General features: G+C 42.2%; 1 protein-coding gene across 1 annotated transcript; it reads left to right on the forward strand.

Annotated features, from left to right (window-relative positions):
- The first annotated feature begins 12,483 nt into the window (after positions 1 to 12,483).
- On the forward strand, positions 12,484 to 14,482 carry LOC147980518 (uncharacterized). The gene is made up of 2 exons (XM_087516901.1): positions 12,484 to 12,844; positions 14,343 to 14,482. The coding sequence occupies exons 1-2, from the start codon at positions 12,484 to 12,486 to the stop codon at positions 14,480 to 14,482; spliced, it is 501 nt and encodes a 166-aa protein (XP_087373027.1).
- Positions 14,483 to 14,706: the final 224 nt, after the last annotated feature.

Below are 14,706 nucleotides of genomic sequence, written 5' to 3' on the forward strand. Positions count from 1 at the left end.
TTTTTGCACTAAGGTTGAACTAGCTCTACAAGCTAGTTCAAATAATTTTACACTAGAGTTGAACTAGAGGTACAAGCTAGTTCAAATAATTTTACACTAGAGTTGAACTAGCTCTATAACCTAGTACAAATAATTTTACACTAGAGTTGAACTAGCTCTACAAGCTAGTTCAAATAATTTTACACTAAAGTTGAACTAGCTCTACATGCTAGATCAAATAGTTTTACACTAATCTTGAATTACCTCTACAAGGTAGTTTAGATAATTTTACACTAGATTTGAACTAGCTCCGTAACCTAGTTCAAATAATTTTACACTAGAGTTGAACTAGCTCTATAACCTAGTACAAATAATTTTGCCCTAGAGTTGAACTAGCTCTATAACCTAGTAGAAATGATTTTACACCACTGTTGAACTAGCTCTACAAGGTAGTTCAAATAATTTTACACTAGAGTTGAACTACCTCTATAACCTAGTATAAACAATTTTACACTAGAATTAAACTAGCTCTACAAGCTAGTTCAAATAATTTTACAATAGAGTTGAACTAGCTCTATAACCTAGTACAAATAATTTTACACTAGAGTTAAACTAGATCTACAAGCTAGTACAAATAATTTTACACTAGAGTTGAACTAGCTCTACAAGCTAGTACAAGTAATTTTACACTAGAGTTGCACTAGCTCTATAAGCTAGTTCAAGTAATTTTACACTCGAGTTGAACTAGCTCTATAACCTAGTACAAATAATTTTACACTAGAGTTGAACTAGCTCTACAAGCTAGTTCAAATAATTTTACACTAAACTTGAACTAGCTCTACAGGCTAGTTCAAATAGTTTTACACTAATCTTGAACTACCTCTACAAGGTAGTTTAAATAATTTTACCCTAAATTTGAACTAGCTCTATAACCTAGCACAAAGAATTTTACACTAGAGTTGAACTAGCTCTATAACGTAGTACAAATAATTTTACACTAGAGTTGAACTAGCTCTATAACCTAGCACAAATGATTTTACACTACTGTTGAACTAGCTCTACAAGGTAGTTCAAATAATTTTACACTAAGATGAACCAGCTCTACAGGCTAGTTCAAATAGTTTTACACTAATCTTGAACTACCTCTACGAGGTAGTTTAAATAATTTTACACTAGATTTGAACTAGCTCCATAACCTAGTACTAATAATTTTACACTAGAGTTGAACTAGCTCTATAACCTAGTACAAATAATTTTACCCCAGAGTTGAACTAGCTCTATAACCTAGTAGAAATGATTTTACACCACTGTTGAACTAGCTCTACAAGGTAGTTCAAATAATTTTACACTAGAGTTGAACTACCTCTATAACCTATAGTACAAACAATTTTACACTAGAATTAAACTAGCTCTACAAGGTAGTTCAAATAATTTTACACTAGAGTTGAACTACCTCTATAACCTAGTATAAACAATTTTACACTAGAATTAAACTAGCTCTACAAGCTAGTTCAAATAATTTTACACTAGAGTTGACCTAGCTCTATAACCTAGTACAAATAATTTTACACTAGAGTTAAACTAGCTCTACAAGCTAGTACAAATAATTTTACACTAGAGTTGAACTAGCTCTACAAGCTAGTTGAAATAATTTTACACTAGAGTTGAACTAGCTTTATAACTTAGTACAAAATTTTTTGCACTAGGGTTGAACTAGCTCTACAAGCTAGTTCAAATAATTTTACACTAGAGTTGAACTAGAGCTACAAGCTAGTTCAAATAATTTTACACTAGAGTTGAACTAGCTCTATAACCTAGTACAAATAATTTTACACTAGAGTTGAACTAGCTCTACAAGCTAGTTCAAATAATTTTACACTAAAGTTGAACTAGCTCTACATGCTAGATCAAATAGTTTTACACTAATCTTGAACTACCTCTACAAGGTAGTTTAGATAATTTTACACTAGATTTGAACTAGCTCCGTAACCTAGTTCAAATAATTTTACACTAGAGTTAAACTAGCTCTATAACCTAGTACAAATAATTTTGCCCTAGAGTTGAACTAGCTCTATAACCTAGTAGAAATGATTTTACACCACTGTTGAACTAGCTCTACAAGGTAGTTCAAATAATTTTACACTAGAGTTGAACTACCTCTATAACCTAGTATAAACAATTTTACACTAGAATTAAACTAGCTCTACAAGCTAGTTCAAATAATTTTACAATAGAGTTGAAGTAGCTCTATAACCTAGTACAAATAATTTTACACTAGAGTTAAACTAGATCTACAAGCTAGTACAAATAATTTTACACTAGAGTTGAACTAGCTCTACAAGCTAGTACAAGTAATTTTACACTAGAGTTGCACTAGCTCTATAAGCTAGTTCAAGTAATTTTACACTCGAGTTGAACTAGCTCTATAACCTAGTACAAATAATTTTACACTAGAGTTGAACTAGCTCTACAAGCTAGTTCAAATAATTTTACACTAAACTTGAACTAGCTCTACAGGCTAGTTCAAATAGTTTTACACTAATCTTGAACTACCTCTACAAGGTAGTTTAAATAATTTTACCCTAAATTTGAACTAGCTCTATAACCTAGCACAGAGAATTTTACACTAGAGTTGAACTAGCTCTATAACGTAGTATAAATAATTTTACACTAGAGTTGAACTAGCTCTATAACCTAGCACAAATGATTTTACACTACTGTTGAACTAGCTCTACAAGGTAGTTCAAATAATTTTACACTAGAGTTGAACTAGCTCTATATCCTAGTACAAATAATTTTACACTACAATTAAACTAGCTATACAAGCTAGTTCAAATAATTTTACAACAGAGTTGAACTAGCTCTATAACCTAATACAAATAATTTTACACTAGAGTTAAACTAGCTCTACAAGCTAGTTCAAATAATTTTACACTAGAGTTGAACTAGCTCTATAAACTAGTACAAATAATTTTACACTAGAGTTGAACTAGCTCTATGACCTAGTACAAATAATTTTACACAAGAGTTGAACTAGCTCTATAACCTAGTACAAATAATTTTACACTAGAGTTGAACTAGCTCTATAGGCTAGTTCAAATAACTTTACACTAGAGTTGAACTAGCTCTATAGGCTAGTTCAAATAACTTTACACTAGAGTTGAACTAGCTCTATAGGCTAGGTCAAATAATTTTACACTCGAGTTGAACTAACTCTATAACCTAGTACAAATAACTTTACACTAGATTTAAACTAGCTATACAGGCTAGTTCAAATAATTTTACACTAGAGTTGAACTAGCTCTACAAGCTAGTTCAAATAATTTTATACTAGAGTTGAACTAGCTCTATAACCTAGTACAGATAATTTTACACTAGAGTTGAACTAGCTCTACAAGCTAGTTCAAATAATTTTACACTAAGATGAACCAGCTCTACAGGCTAGTTCAAATAGTTTTACACTAATCTTGAACTACCTCTACAAGGTAGTTTAAATAATTTTACACTAGATTTGAACTAGCTCCATAACCTAGTACAAATAATTTTACACTAGAGTTGAACTAGCTCTATAACCTAGTACAAATAATTTTACCCTAGAGTTGAACTAGCTCTATAACCTAGTAGAAATGATTTTACACCACTTTTGAACTAGCTCTATAAGGTAGTTCAAATAATTTTACACTAGAGTTGAACTACCTCTATAACCTAGTACAAACAATTTTACACTAGAATTAAACTAGCTCTACAAGGTAATTCAAATAATTTTATATTAGAGTTGAACTAGCTCTGTAACCTAGTACAAATAATTTTACACTAGAATTAAACTAGCTCTACAAATGTAACACCCCGGTAGTTAAGCTACAGTAACTCCATGCTAACGACACCAAGTCATCATCATTATTCCCTAAGGAAAGCAATTAAGAAATATTTCAACCTCGAATTGAAATTCAAATCATAAGTGAAATGAATAAATTCTAAAACATGAAAACTAAAATGTTCATCAGGTGAAAAATAATCCATAACTAATTATGGTGGTAAAACAACATTTTTATAAAGTATTTAAATGTCTAAACTAATTAAAACAGTGGATAAAACAATTATTTAAATGTTGCAAGGTATTTTTTTAAATGCTAAAACTAATTGTGGCGATGGCCTAAATTACAATACTAATTAAGTGCAAGTTTCTTTCTTTTATAAAACTATTTTACTACAAAAGAAAATAGGAAACAGTTTAAATAAAAGGAAAATAGAAAAGTAAAAGTAAAGAAGGGAAGAAGAGAAACTGCTACTGCTGCACTAGGCCCTAATGGCCACAGTGCAGGCCCAGCCCACCCCACGGTCATCCCCTACGTTCTGTTCATAGTGGGGGATCGTGGCAGGGATCCACCGGCCATGGCTGCGCCATGCCGCGTGCTGGCCATCCCCTGGCTCCCCTAGAGCATAAAGGCCGACCCTGCGACCCCCAGGCGAACCCTATCCCCACCTTCTCCCTCTCGCGCCGCCTCCCTCTCTGTCTCGTTCGCCCGAGCGGGCTCGTCGCTGCCACATCGCCGTCGTCGCGGCCACTGGCTCCCCCTCTCCGTTCCAACAGCCCAGGAGCACCGTCGTCCTATTCTGCACCGACTGCAAGCGCCAGGTCGAGTCGGAGCGCGCTCGAGCCGTCTCCATCGGCCTCCTTCCCCGACTACATCCGCCGGTCACCGTCGCTCGATCCACGTCTCTCCAACGGGCTCCGGCATCATCGAGCCTTCTGCAAGCTCCGCTGTGAGCTCATCATCGTTTTCCCTCTCAACTGATGCTTGATTTCCTTCCGTAGCGCTGTCCCCATAAGTTGTCGCACCACCGTCCGCCATGGCCGATGAGGTCGAGTAGGCCGCGCTTCTCTGGACCTGCCCGTGATGCGTGCGTGCTCCAGGCACTCCTATGAATCAATTGCACCACGCGGCTTGCTCGCTTGTGCTCCGAACGAAGCTTTCATCGAGCACCGCATCGGTCGCCGCTAGTTGCCGCCATAGTCACACTTTTTATTGGACGTCCTAGCTCGCGCCCGTACCACCTACAAATGTGGCGTGGTGCCCTCGTTTGGATGGCTCAAACCATTGCTCGGTTTGGTCGCCGTAGGTGCTTCCCCGTGCTCGCCACTTCCGACCCATGCTCGCCGTTGCCGCGTCCAAAGCTCTGCTCCCGCACGTCGTGCCTTGCTCTCTGGCCGCGCACTGCCGCGTCCCTGCGCCAGTCCGCGCGCGCCCGCGCATGGAGATGCCCCCGCTGCTCTGCTGTTGCTACTTCTGCTCCATGTCGCCGCTCTACTGCTGCGTACTCTGCTGCTTACTACTACTGCCGCCGTTGGCTGCTACTCTACTGCTACTCTGCTACAGTAACATTCAGTTACTGTAGCAGTAGCTAGCTTTTGCGCTGCTACGCCGTTTAGCTCTCTGGACAACCCCTAAAAACAGCTAATCAAGTGCTAATATGAGTAAGAATAATATTTGTAGGTAGTACACTTGTCAAAGCTTAAATGTTTCCATTGAACCAAATCAATTTGATGCATGGATTAATTCCTATGAAAATCACAAAATGCTATCTTTTCTAAACAGAGAACAAAATAAACCCCTAGCACTGTGTATGCGTGTGTTGTGTATGTATGTGTCTTGTGTGTACAGCGCGCGTGTGTGTAGTGCGTGTGTGGCCGGCTGGACTCTGCCCACTAATGGCCGGCCCTTGTTAATTAGGCTATGTTTAGCTTAGGATTAGTTTAGTGCTAATTAGTCCTTTTAGCAAATGACAAGTGGGTCCCATCTAAATAGAATAGATAAATATTTTGGAAATTATTAAATCAGTGTCATATGGGCCATCACCTCTCCGTTTGACTAGTCACATTGACTTGGTCAATTCAGATTTAAATTAAACACAAAATTCGAGAATATTTTTAAAACTTTGGAAATTCATACAAAAATAACCGTAGCTCGGATGAAAAAGACTTATATATGAAAAATGACTAGAAAAATAAGACGAGTCCGAATATGCTTCACGTTCATCTGTTACATGCCTCCAACACAACAAACATGGAACCTCCCCCTTCGGATTGTCCGTTCGGTAAATGCCCAAAGCCCGGGAGATATCCACAGATATTTTCCCGCTCTGTCTGTAACATGTAGCACCGCGTTAGATCATCCCTAGGACTGCGTATTGCCATAGTTATGCTTTGTGATGCATTTGTTTGCATTATATTTATTGTTTCTCCCCCCTCTTCTCTCGCTAGACATCGAGACCGACGCCACTGCTACCCAGTACGTCTACGGTGTTGACGACCCCTCTCTCTTGCCAGAGCAACCAGGCAAGCCCCCCCCCTTTGATCACCAGATATCGCCTACTCTTCTCTATACTGCTTGCATTAGAGTAGTGTAGCATGTTACTGCTTTCCGTTATTCCTATCCTGATGCATAGCCTGTCCTTGCTACTACTGTTGTTACCATTACCTGGTATCCTACTGCTTATTATAGGATGCTAGTGTTCCATCAGTGGCCCTACACTCTTGTCCGTCTGCCAAGCTATACTACTGGGCCGTGATCACTTCGGGAGGTGATCACGGGCATATACAATATACTTTGCACAGTTACCTTACCTGTGATACTGTTCGGAGATGGGCGCTGAAGGGGCAGGTGGCTCCATCCCGGTAGAGGTGGGCCTGGGTTCCCGACGGCCCCCGACGGTTACTCTGAGGCGGAGCGACAGGGAAGGTTGAGACCACCTAGGAGAGAGGTGGGCCTGGCCCTGGTCGATGTTCGCGGATACTTAACACGTTTAACGAGATCTTGGTATTTGATCTGAGTCTGGCTACTGGCCTATACGCACTAACCATCTACGCGGGGACAGTTATGGGCACTCGACGTCGTGGTATCAGCCGAAGCACTTCGTGACGCCAGCGACCGAGCGGCGCGCGCCGGGTTGGACCGCGTAACGTGACTTCCTTTGTAATGGAAGTTGCTAGGTCTGCTCTCTGGCCGCGTACGCAACGTGCAGGTGTGCTATGGGCGATGGGCCCAGACCCTTGTGCGCTTAGGTTTAGACCGGCGTGCTGGCCTCTCTGTTGTGTCTAGGTGGGGCTGCGACGTGTTGATCTTCCGAGGCCGGGCATGACCCAGGAAAGTGTGTCCGGCCAAATGGGATCGAGCGTGTTGGGTTATGTGGTGCACCCCTGCAGGGAAGTTAATCTATTCGAATAGCCGTGATCTTCGGTAACAGGACGACTTGGAGTTGTACCTTGACCTTATGACAACTAGAACTGGTTACTTAATAAAACACACCCTTCCAAGTGCCAGATACAACCGGTGGTCTCTCTCTCACAGGGCGACGAGGGGAGGATCATCGGTTAGGATTATGCTATGCGATGCTACTTGGAGGACTTCGGTCTACTCTCTTCTACATGATGCAAGACGGAAGCTGCCAGAAGCGTACTCTTCGAAAGGACTAGCTATCCCCCCTTATTCCGGCTTTCTGCAGTTCAGTCCACATATGATACCCTTATTCCATTTGATACCAATGCATACATAGGTAGTATAGCTCCTTGCTTGCGAGTACTTTGGATGAGTACTCACGGTTGCTTTCTCCCTCTTTTCCCCCTATCCCTTCTACCTGGTTGTCGCAACCAGATGTTGGAGTCCAGGAGCCAGACGCCACCTTCGACGACGACTCCTACTACACCGGAGGTGCCTACTACTACATGATGCCCACTGACGACGACCAGGAGTAGTTAGGAGGATCCCAGGCAGGAGGCCTGCGCCTCTTTCGATCTGTATCCCAGTTTGTGCTGGCCTTCTTAAGGCAAACTTGTTTAACTTATGTCTGTACTCAGATATTGTTGCTTCCGCTGACTCGTCTATGATCGAGCTCTTGTATTCGAGCCCTCGAGACCCCTGGCTTGTAATATGATGCTTGTATGACTTATTTTATTTGTAGAGTTGTGTTGTGATATCTTCCCGTGAGTCCTTGATCTTGATCGTACACATTTGCGTGCATGATTAGTGTACGGTCAAATCGGGGGCGTCACAAGTTGGTATCAGAGCCGACTGCCTGTAGGAATCCCCCTTCCACACTCCTTGGCCGAAGTTGAGTCTAGACATTACTAAAACTTTTACTAACATGGCTGTGTGTCTTACGGGCACACGTCGCCATCGGGTGGTAGTAGGATCTTTTATTTCCCGACCTATACTCTGGGACTCTGACATCTCTCCTATTCGGGTTAAATGAATTTACTTAAATCTAACTTTAGGATCTCGTTACTACTTTCTCCCAGAGAGCCCCTCGGTACGAACGATCGCTTGCTTCACCATAAGATTCCAAAGACACCCTACGATGTTCTCTCGAGACTATGTGCCATCGCTTTTACCATTCCCTACCACCGATGTATCCTTATGGATATCTACCTACATTTGTCATTGATACATTCAACCCAGTTGATCTTGTTATTACAAGATACCTTGAAATCCTTTCTATTTGTTCCGAGAATATTTTATGCCTACTGCCTGGCAGTTCCTTGCCACCTGAATATCCCTATGGATAATTTCTCGCCCTTATCAAGTATCCGTTCATCCCCGGTTGTTCATGTGTTTCACAATGGTCTTCGAAATACTATTCGATCCTCCAAAAATCCTTAATAGCTTATTGCTCTGCAATACTTGTCTTCTTGCATTATGGATGCTTTCCATATGTCTGGAAATATTCGTTAGTATCCTTAGGCATCGTCTTTTTGATCCTATTGATTCAACATGAGTGCGAATGCACGCAATCATCAGTTGATCCTTTTAAATTATCTTTTCGGCTCAGACGTTATTTTAAAACATGAGCTGGATCTCGACCAATCAAATTGCCGTCGATTGTACCCCTAAGGCTATTCAACTTATCCATCCCTAATCAGAGCATTGCTTCCGATCCCTTGTCTTGGAATTGATAATTCCTTTGCATTTGAACTTTGAGTTAGTCAGTTGTTTCCATAAACTGATCTCCTTGTATTCCTTCTTCCTCGGGTTGAGTACCGATACTCACATCAGCTCCGTTGTGGATCGCCCGATCCATTGTTGGATTTCATCCGACATCGTCCTTCATATTCAATAACCTTGTGAGCCTTTCCACGGGTATATAATGCCTTTGGTAAATTGTATCCTACGCTTTGTCAACCATGCTCTACTTTTGAGCTTGTGTTATTTACTCCTGAAGTTCGTGGTACATGTTCTAAGAAGCCCCGATGGCTTGAACCTATGCCTTCCTTAATATGTGTGAACTCGAAAGTTTTCATGAGTCATACTCTTCTGGTATTTTGCCAGATAAAATTTCAACACTACAACTTCATCGAACGCGAGAAGTAAATGAAAGGTTATGCATGGGAGAAGTGGGAGTCGACCTTGAACATTGTGTTCATGCCCATGGACATGATGCAGATCCTATCATGGAAACTTCTTGTAATAATAACTATTTCCTTGGTATAATATCATCTGGTATCTGTGAATTGATCCTTTGCTATCATGGCTCCGACCATGATTGATCCCCTTTGATTCCATTTCTCAGACAAGATGAAGTACTTGTCTTCTGCAGATCACTTCACATGTCCACCCTCTACTCTGCTCTACCGTCGAGTATTACAATCTGGTATCTCAAGAATATCATGAAACATCATAACTTCTTATGGGTTCTTCATCAATTGTTATTACTCACCAGGTCCAATTGTTCTTAGGTTCTGGGTTGTTGTCAACCGAGGACCCCGACTAGTGAAATTATTCCGCACTACATATCAAATACCCCTAGTATTTTTACTGGGAAATTCTGAATTCAATCTGGTCATTCCTAGACTATCGGCTGCATCCTGGTCTTGCTATCTTTGACTGTGCTACCACGTCCTTCTCTGGTGCACGAGTTCTTCAGTGTGTGAGCACGACTTACGTCGAGCTTTCAACATCATGTTGCTTGTCTTGAAAGGTAACTTTGGTTCTGAGCTTGCATCTTATATATTGATCCTATAACTTGTCGCTTCGTTATTCCCTTTCTTGTTGCCATTGATGTTTGATTGCATCTTCATGAAACCTTTCGACAAATGGTCTGTGATGTGTAAATTCAAAACTTCTAGCAACCCTATTGCTTTGAAGTTATTGGTCTATAGTTTCATTCTAAGGCTATTGCTTATTGAATCATCATTCAAACATTGATCGTGCTACCTAGTCCAGATTCCTGGGTGCACCCTTCTATCATTGTTCAGTTGTGTATGTTTCCCTCGAGCATACATCATCATATCATTTGATCCGACAAATGATATTTCCTTGTTCACATAATTGTGGAAATCCATCCTTGGGAAATCTCGACGATTTGTTGCTGAGCCTATCAGCCATCTCCTCATCCTCTCCTTGGTTTACTGATGAACTCTTGTTTCAGAGCTCACTTCCATAGATCATTTTTGAGAATCTCACAAATGTCTTCTCGTCAAATTGTGTAGCACCTTTTCTTCTCAGGCATCCTGAGTCTGAGGTATCCTGACACCAATCAAATCTGAATCTCGGTCAGATATGATGTTTGGAACATATTTCCAAGAGTTATAACGTTGGTCTTTATATGACCCGGTAAGGTGGTGTCATGCCTAACACACCTGACCGGAGGACCTATTGTTATAATTTTCCTTTTAGTAATGCTATCCATTCTTCCATGAGGAAATTGTAAGACTTATTCTACAAGTTATTCCTGATGGATCCTTGGTGTTTCCAAAGTCTGATCTTCACCTGATGACCATGTCAATACTATCTCGAAGCACGTCTATGGTACTCCGATTTTCAACAAGACCATTTGAAGCCCAATGCTAAATGTTTCCTGCTCAATTATCCAAACACCGTTGTATGGGTAATGTCATGAAATTTCTCTCCCCTACCTAAAGAGTTTTCTACATTATATGCTGTCATGGATATCATACTCTGCTTGTCCTTGGGAAGGATATACCCTTGAAATATGTGTTTAAACACATTTTCCTTTCCATTTTTCTGTTTAATCTGATAATCATATTTTTTTCCTTTCCATTGGTTGGTTTAACGTTTCTTGTGATCTATATGATCTAATCAGTAACATTCTCCTGCTTATGTAAACACCTCGTTGTACAATTCTGTCAGTAACACCCTGTTACTATTGTTGGTGACATCCCGGTAACCACCGATGGACGAGAACTTTGCCTATTGGCCCGCCTTGTTTCAACGAGCAGGAAAATGGTTCTCTTCGTCCCTCGCCCTTGGTACCGACTTTGTTGCCGACATAACTGATAGGCTACTCTCTGACATGTCTTGCTATCATGGCCGTGCCAGATGTCGACGCCCTTCCTACTTTAACCACATGGTGGGCCCATAACCCACATTTCCACAGGATCGAAACCTGACTCTCCTATACACCCCCTGTTTTTAAGGTTGTTCCTCGCACCTGGCCTCGTATGTAATTCACGAGCCACCTTCTGTGTGATCCTCAATCCTGGTATTAAACACAATACTTGTTTCCGTTGCCTTGAACCCCTTACACACTCTGTTTCAGGAAACGAACGATTGCCTACCCGCTTGAAACTTCTCATGGTACCTCCTTACTTTACTCTCGATATTTTCTTAAGTTTTAGTTTGAGAGTTACTTTCCGCCACCTTCCCCGATGTTAACTACCAGATAGTCAACCTTGCAGAGGTCCGTTCTCCCGGAATATACCCACCCTTTATTCTTTCGTAAGTACGATGGAGTTCTCGAAGAAAGGAAGCCGACTTAATCATGATGACTGAAGCATAGGGATGAAGACATCAGTGTTATGGATTGACCTCTTCGAGAAGAGCAACAACGATCAAGAAGAATCACTAGGATTTCGTAACCTATTCTTTCCCCTTACTTCACCTCTTAAAATCTCGGGACGAGATTTCTTGTAGTGGAGGAGATTTGTAACACCCCGATAGTTAAGCTACAGTAACTCCATGCTAACGACACCAAGTCATCATCATTATTCCCTAAGAAAAGCAATTAAGAAATATTTCAACCTCGAATTGAAATTCAAATCATAAGTGAAATGAATAAATTCTAAAACATGAAAACTAAAATGTTCATCAGGTGAAAAATAATCCATAACTAATTATGGTGGTAAAACAACATTTTTATAAAGTATTTAAATGTCTAAACTAATTAAAACAGTGGATAAAACAATTATTTAAATGTTGCAAGGTATTTTTTTAAATGCTAAAACTAATTGTGGCGATGGCCTAAATTACAATACTAATTAAGTGCAAGTTTCTTTCTTTTATAAAACTATTTTACTACAAAAGAAAATAGGAAACAGTTTAAATAAAAGGAAAATAGAAAAGTAAAAGTAAAGAAGGGAAGAAGAGAAACTGCTACTGCTGCACTAGGCCCTAATGGCCACAGTGCAGGCCCAGCCCACCCCACGGTCATCCCCTACGTTCTGTTCATAGTGGGGGATCGTGGCAGGGATCCACCGGCCATGGCTGCGCCATGCCGCGTGCTGGCCATCCCCTGGCTCCCCTAGAGCATAAAGGCCGACCCTGCGACCCCCAGGCGAACCCTATCCCCACCTTCTCCCTCTCGCGCCGCCTCCCTCTCTGTCTCGTTCGCCCGAGCGGGCTCGTCGCTGCCACATCGCCGTCGTCGCGGCCACTGGCTCCCCCTCTCCGTTCCAACAGCCCAGGAGCACCGTCGTCCTATTCTGCACCGACTGCAAGCGCCAGGTCGAGTCGGAGCGCGCTCGAGCCGTCTCCATCGGCCTCCTTCCCCGACTACATCCGCCGGTCACCGTCGCTCGATCCACGTCTCTCCAACGGGCTCCGGCATCATCGAGCCTTCTGCAAGCTCCGCTGTGAGCTCATCATCGTTTTCCCTCTCAACCGATGCTTGATTTCCTTCCGTAGCGCTGTCCCCATAAGTTGTCGCACCACCGTCCGCCATGGCCGATGAGGTCGAGTAGTCCGCGCTTCTCTGGACCTGCCCGTGATGCGTGCGTGCTCCAGGCACTCCTATGAATCAATTGCACCACGCGGCTTGCTCGCTTGTGCTCCGAACGAAGCTTTCGTCGAGCACCGCATCGGTCGCCGCTAGTCGCCGCCGTAGTCACACTTTTTATTGGCCGTCCTAGCTCACGCCTGTACCACCTACAAATGTGGCGTGGTGCCCTCGTTTGGATGGCTCAAACCATTGCTTGGTTTGGTCGCCGTAGGTGCTTCCCCGTGCTCGCCACTTCCGACCCATGCTCGCCGTCGCCGCGTCCAAAGCTCTGCTCCCGCACGTCGTGCCTTGCTCTCTGGCCGCGCACTGCCGCGTCCCTGCGTCAGTCCGCGCGCGCCCGCGCATGGAGATGCCCCCGCTGCTCTGCTGTTGCTACTTCTGCTCCATGTCGCCGCTCTGCTGCTGCGTACTCTGCTGCTTACTACTACTGCCGCCGTTGGCTGCTACTCTGCTGCTACTCTGCTACAGTAACATTCAGTTACTGTAGCAGTAGCTAGCTTTTGCGCTGCTACGCCGTTTAGATCTCTGGACAGCCCCTAAAAACAGCTAATCAAGTGCTAATATGAGTAAGAATAATATTTGTAGGTAGTACACTTGTCAAAGCTTAAATGTTTCCATTGAACCAAATCAATTTGATGCATGGATTAATTCCTATGAAAATCACAAAATGCTATCTTTTCTAAACAGAGAACAAAATAAACCCCTAGCACTGTGTATGCGTGTGTTGTGTATGTATGTGTCTTGTGTGTACAGCGCGCGTGTGTGTAGTGCGTGTGTGGCTGGCTGGACTCTGCCCACTAATGGCCGGCCCTTGTTAATTAGGCTATGTTTAGCTTAGGATTAGTTTAGTGCTAATTAGTCCTTTTAGCAAATGACAAGTGGGTCCCATCTAAATAGAATAGATAAATATTTTGGAAATTATTAAATCAGTGTCATATGGGCCATCACCTCTCCATTTGACTAGTCACATTGACTTGGTCAATTCAGATTTAAATTAAACACAAAATTCGAGAATATTTTTAAAACTTTAGAAATTCATACAAAAATAACCATAGCTCGGATGAAAAAGACCTATATATGAAAAATGACCAGAAAAATAAGACGAGTCCGAATATGCTTCACGTTCATTTGTCACATGCCTCCAACACAACAAACATGGAACCTCCCCCTTCGGATTGTCCGTTCGGTAAATGCCCAAAGCCCGGGAGATATCCACAGATATTTTCCCGCTCCGTTTGTAACATGTAGCACCGCGTTAGATCATCCCTAGGACTGCGTATTGCCATAGTTATGCTTTGTGATGCATTTGTTTGCATTATATTTATTGTTTCTCCCACATCTTCTCTCGCTAGACATCGAGACCGACGCCGCTACTACCCAGTACGTCTACGGTGTTGACGACCCCTCTCTCTTGCTAGAGCAACCAGGCAAGCCCCCCCCTTTGATCACTAGATATCGCCTACCCTTCTCTATACTTCTTGCATTAGAGTAGTGTAGCATGTTACTGCTTTCCGTTATTCCTATCTTGATGCATAGCCTGTCCTTGCTACTACTGTTGTTACCATTACCTGCTATCCTACTGCTTATTATAGGATGCTAGTGTTCCATCAGTGGCCCTACACTCTTGTCCGTCTGCCAAACTATACTACTGGGCCGTGATCACTTCGGGAGGTGATCACGGGCATATACAATATACTTTGCACAGTTACCTTACCT

Source organism: Triticum urartu, chromosome 3A (genome assembly GCF_056163025.1).
Source record: "Triticum urartu cultivar PI428250 chromosome 3A, HENAU_Tu73, whole genome shotgun sequence".
NCBI lineage: Eukaryota > Viridiplantae > Streptophyta > Magnoliopsida > Poales > Poaceae > Triticum > Triticum urartu.

Excerpts from the sequence above, each read along its gene's own strand:
- LOC147980518 (XM_087516901.1), top strand. The coding sequence starts at position 12,484 with ATGCCGCGTGCTGGCCATCCCCTGGCTCCCCTAGAGCATAAAGGCCGA. Across the intron at positions 12,845-14,342 it reads AGCCTTCTGCAAGCTCCGCT|ACATCGAGACCGACGCCGCT; the intron begins GTGAGCTCATCA and ends TTCTCTCGCTAG.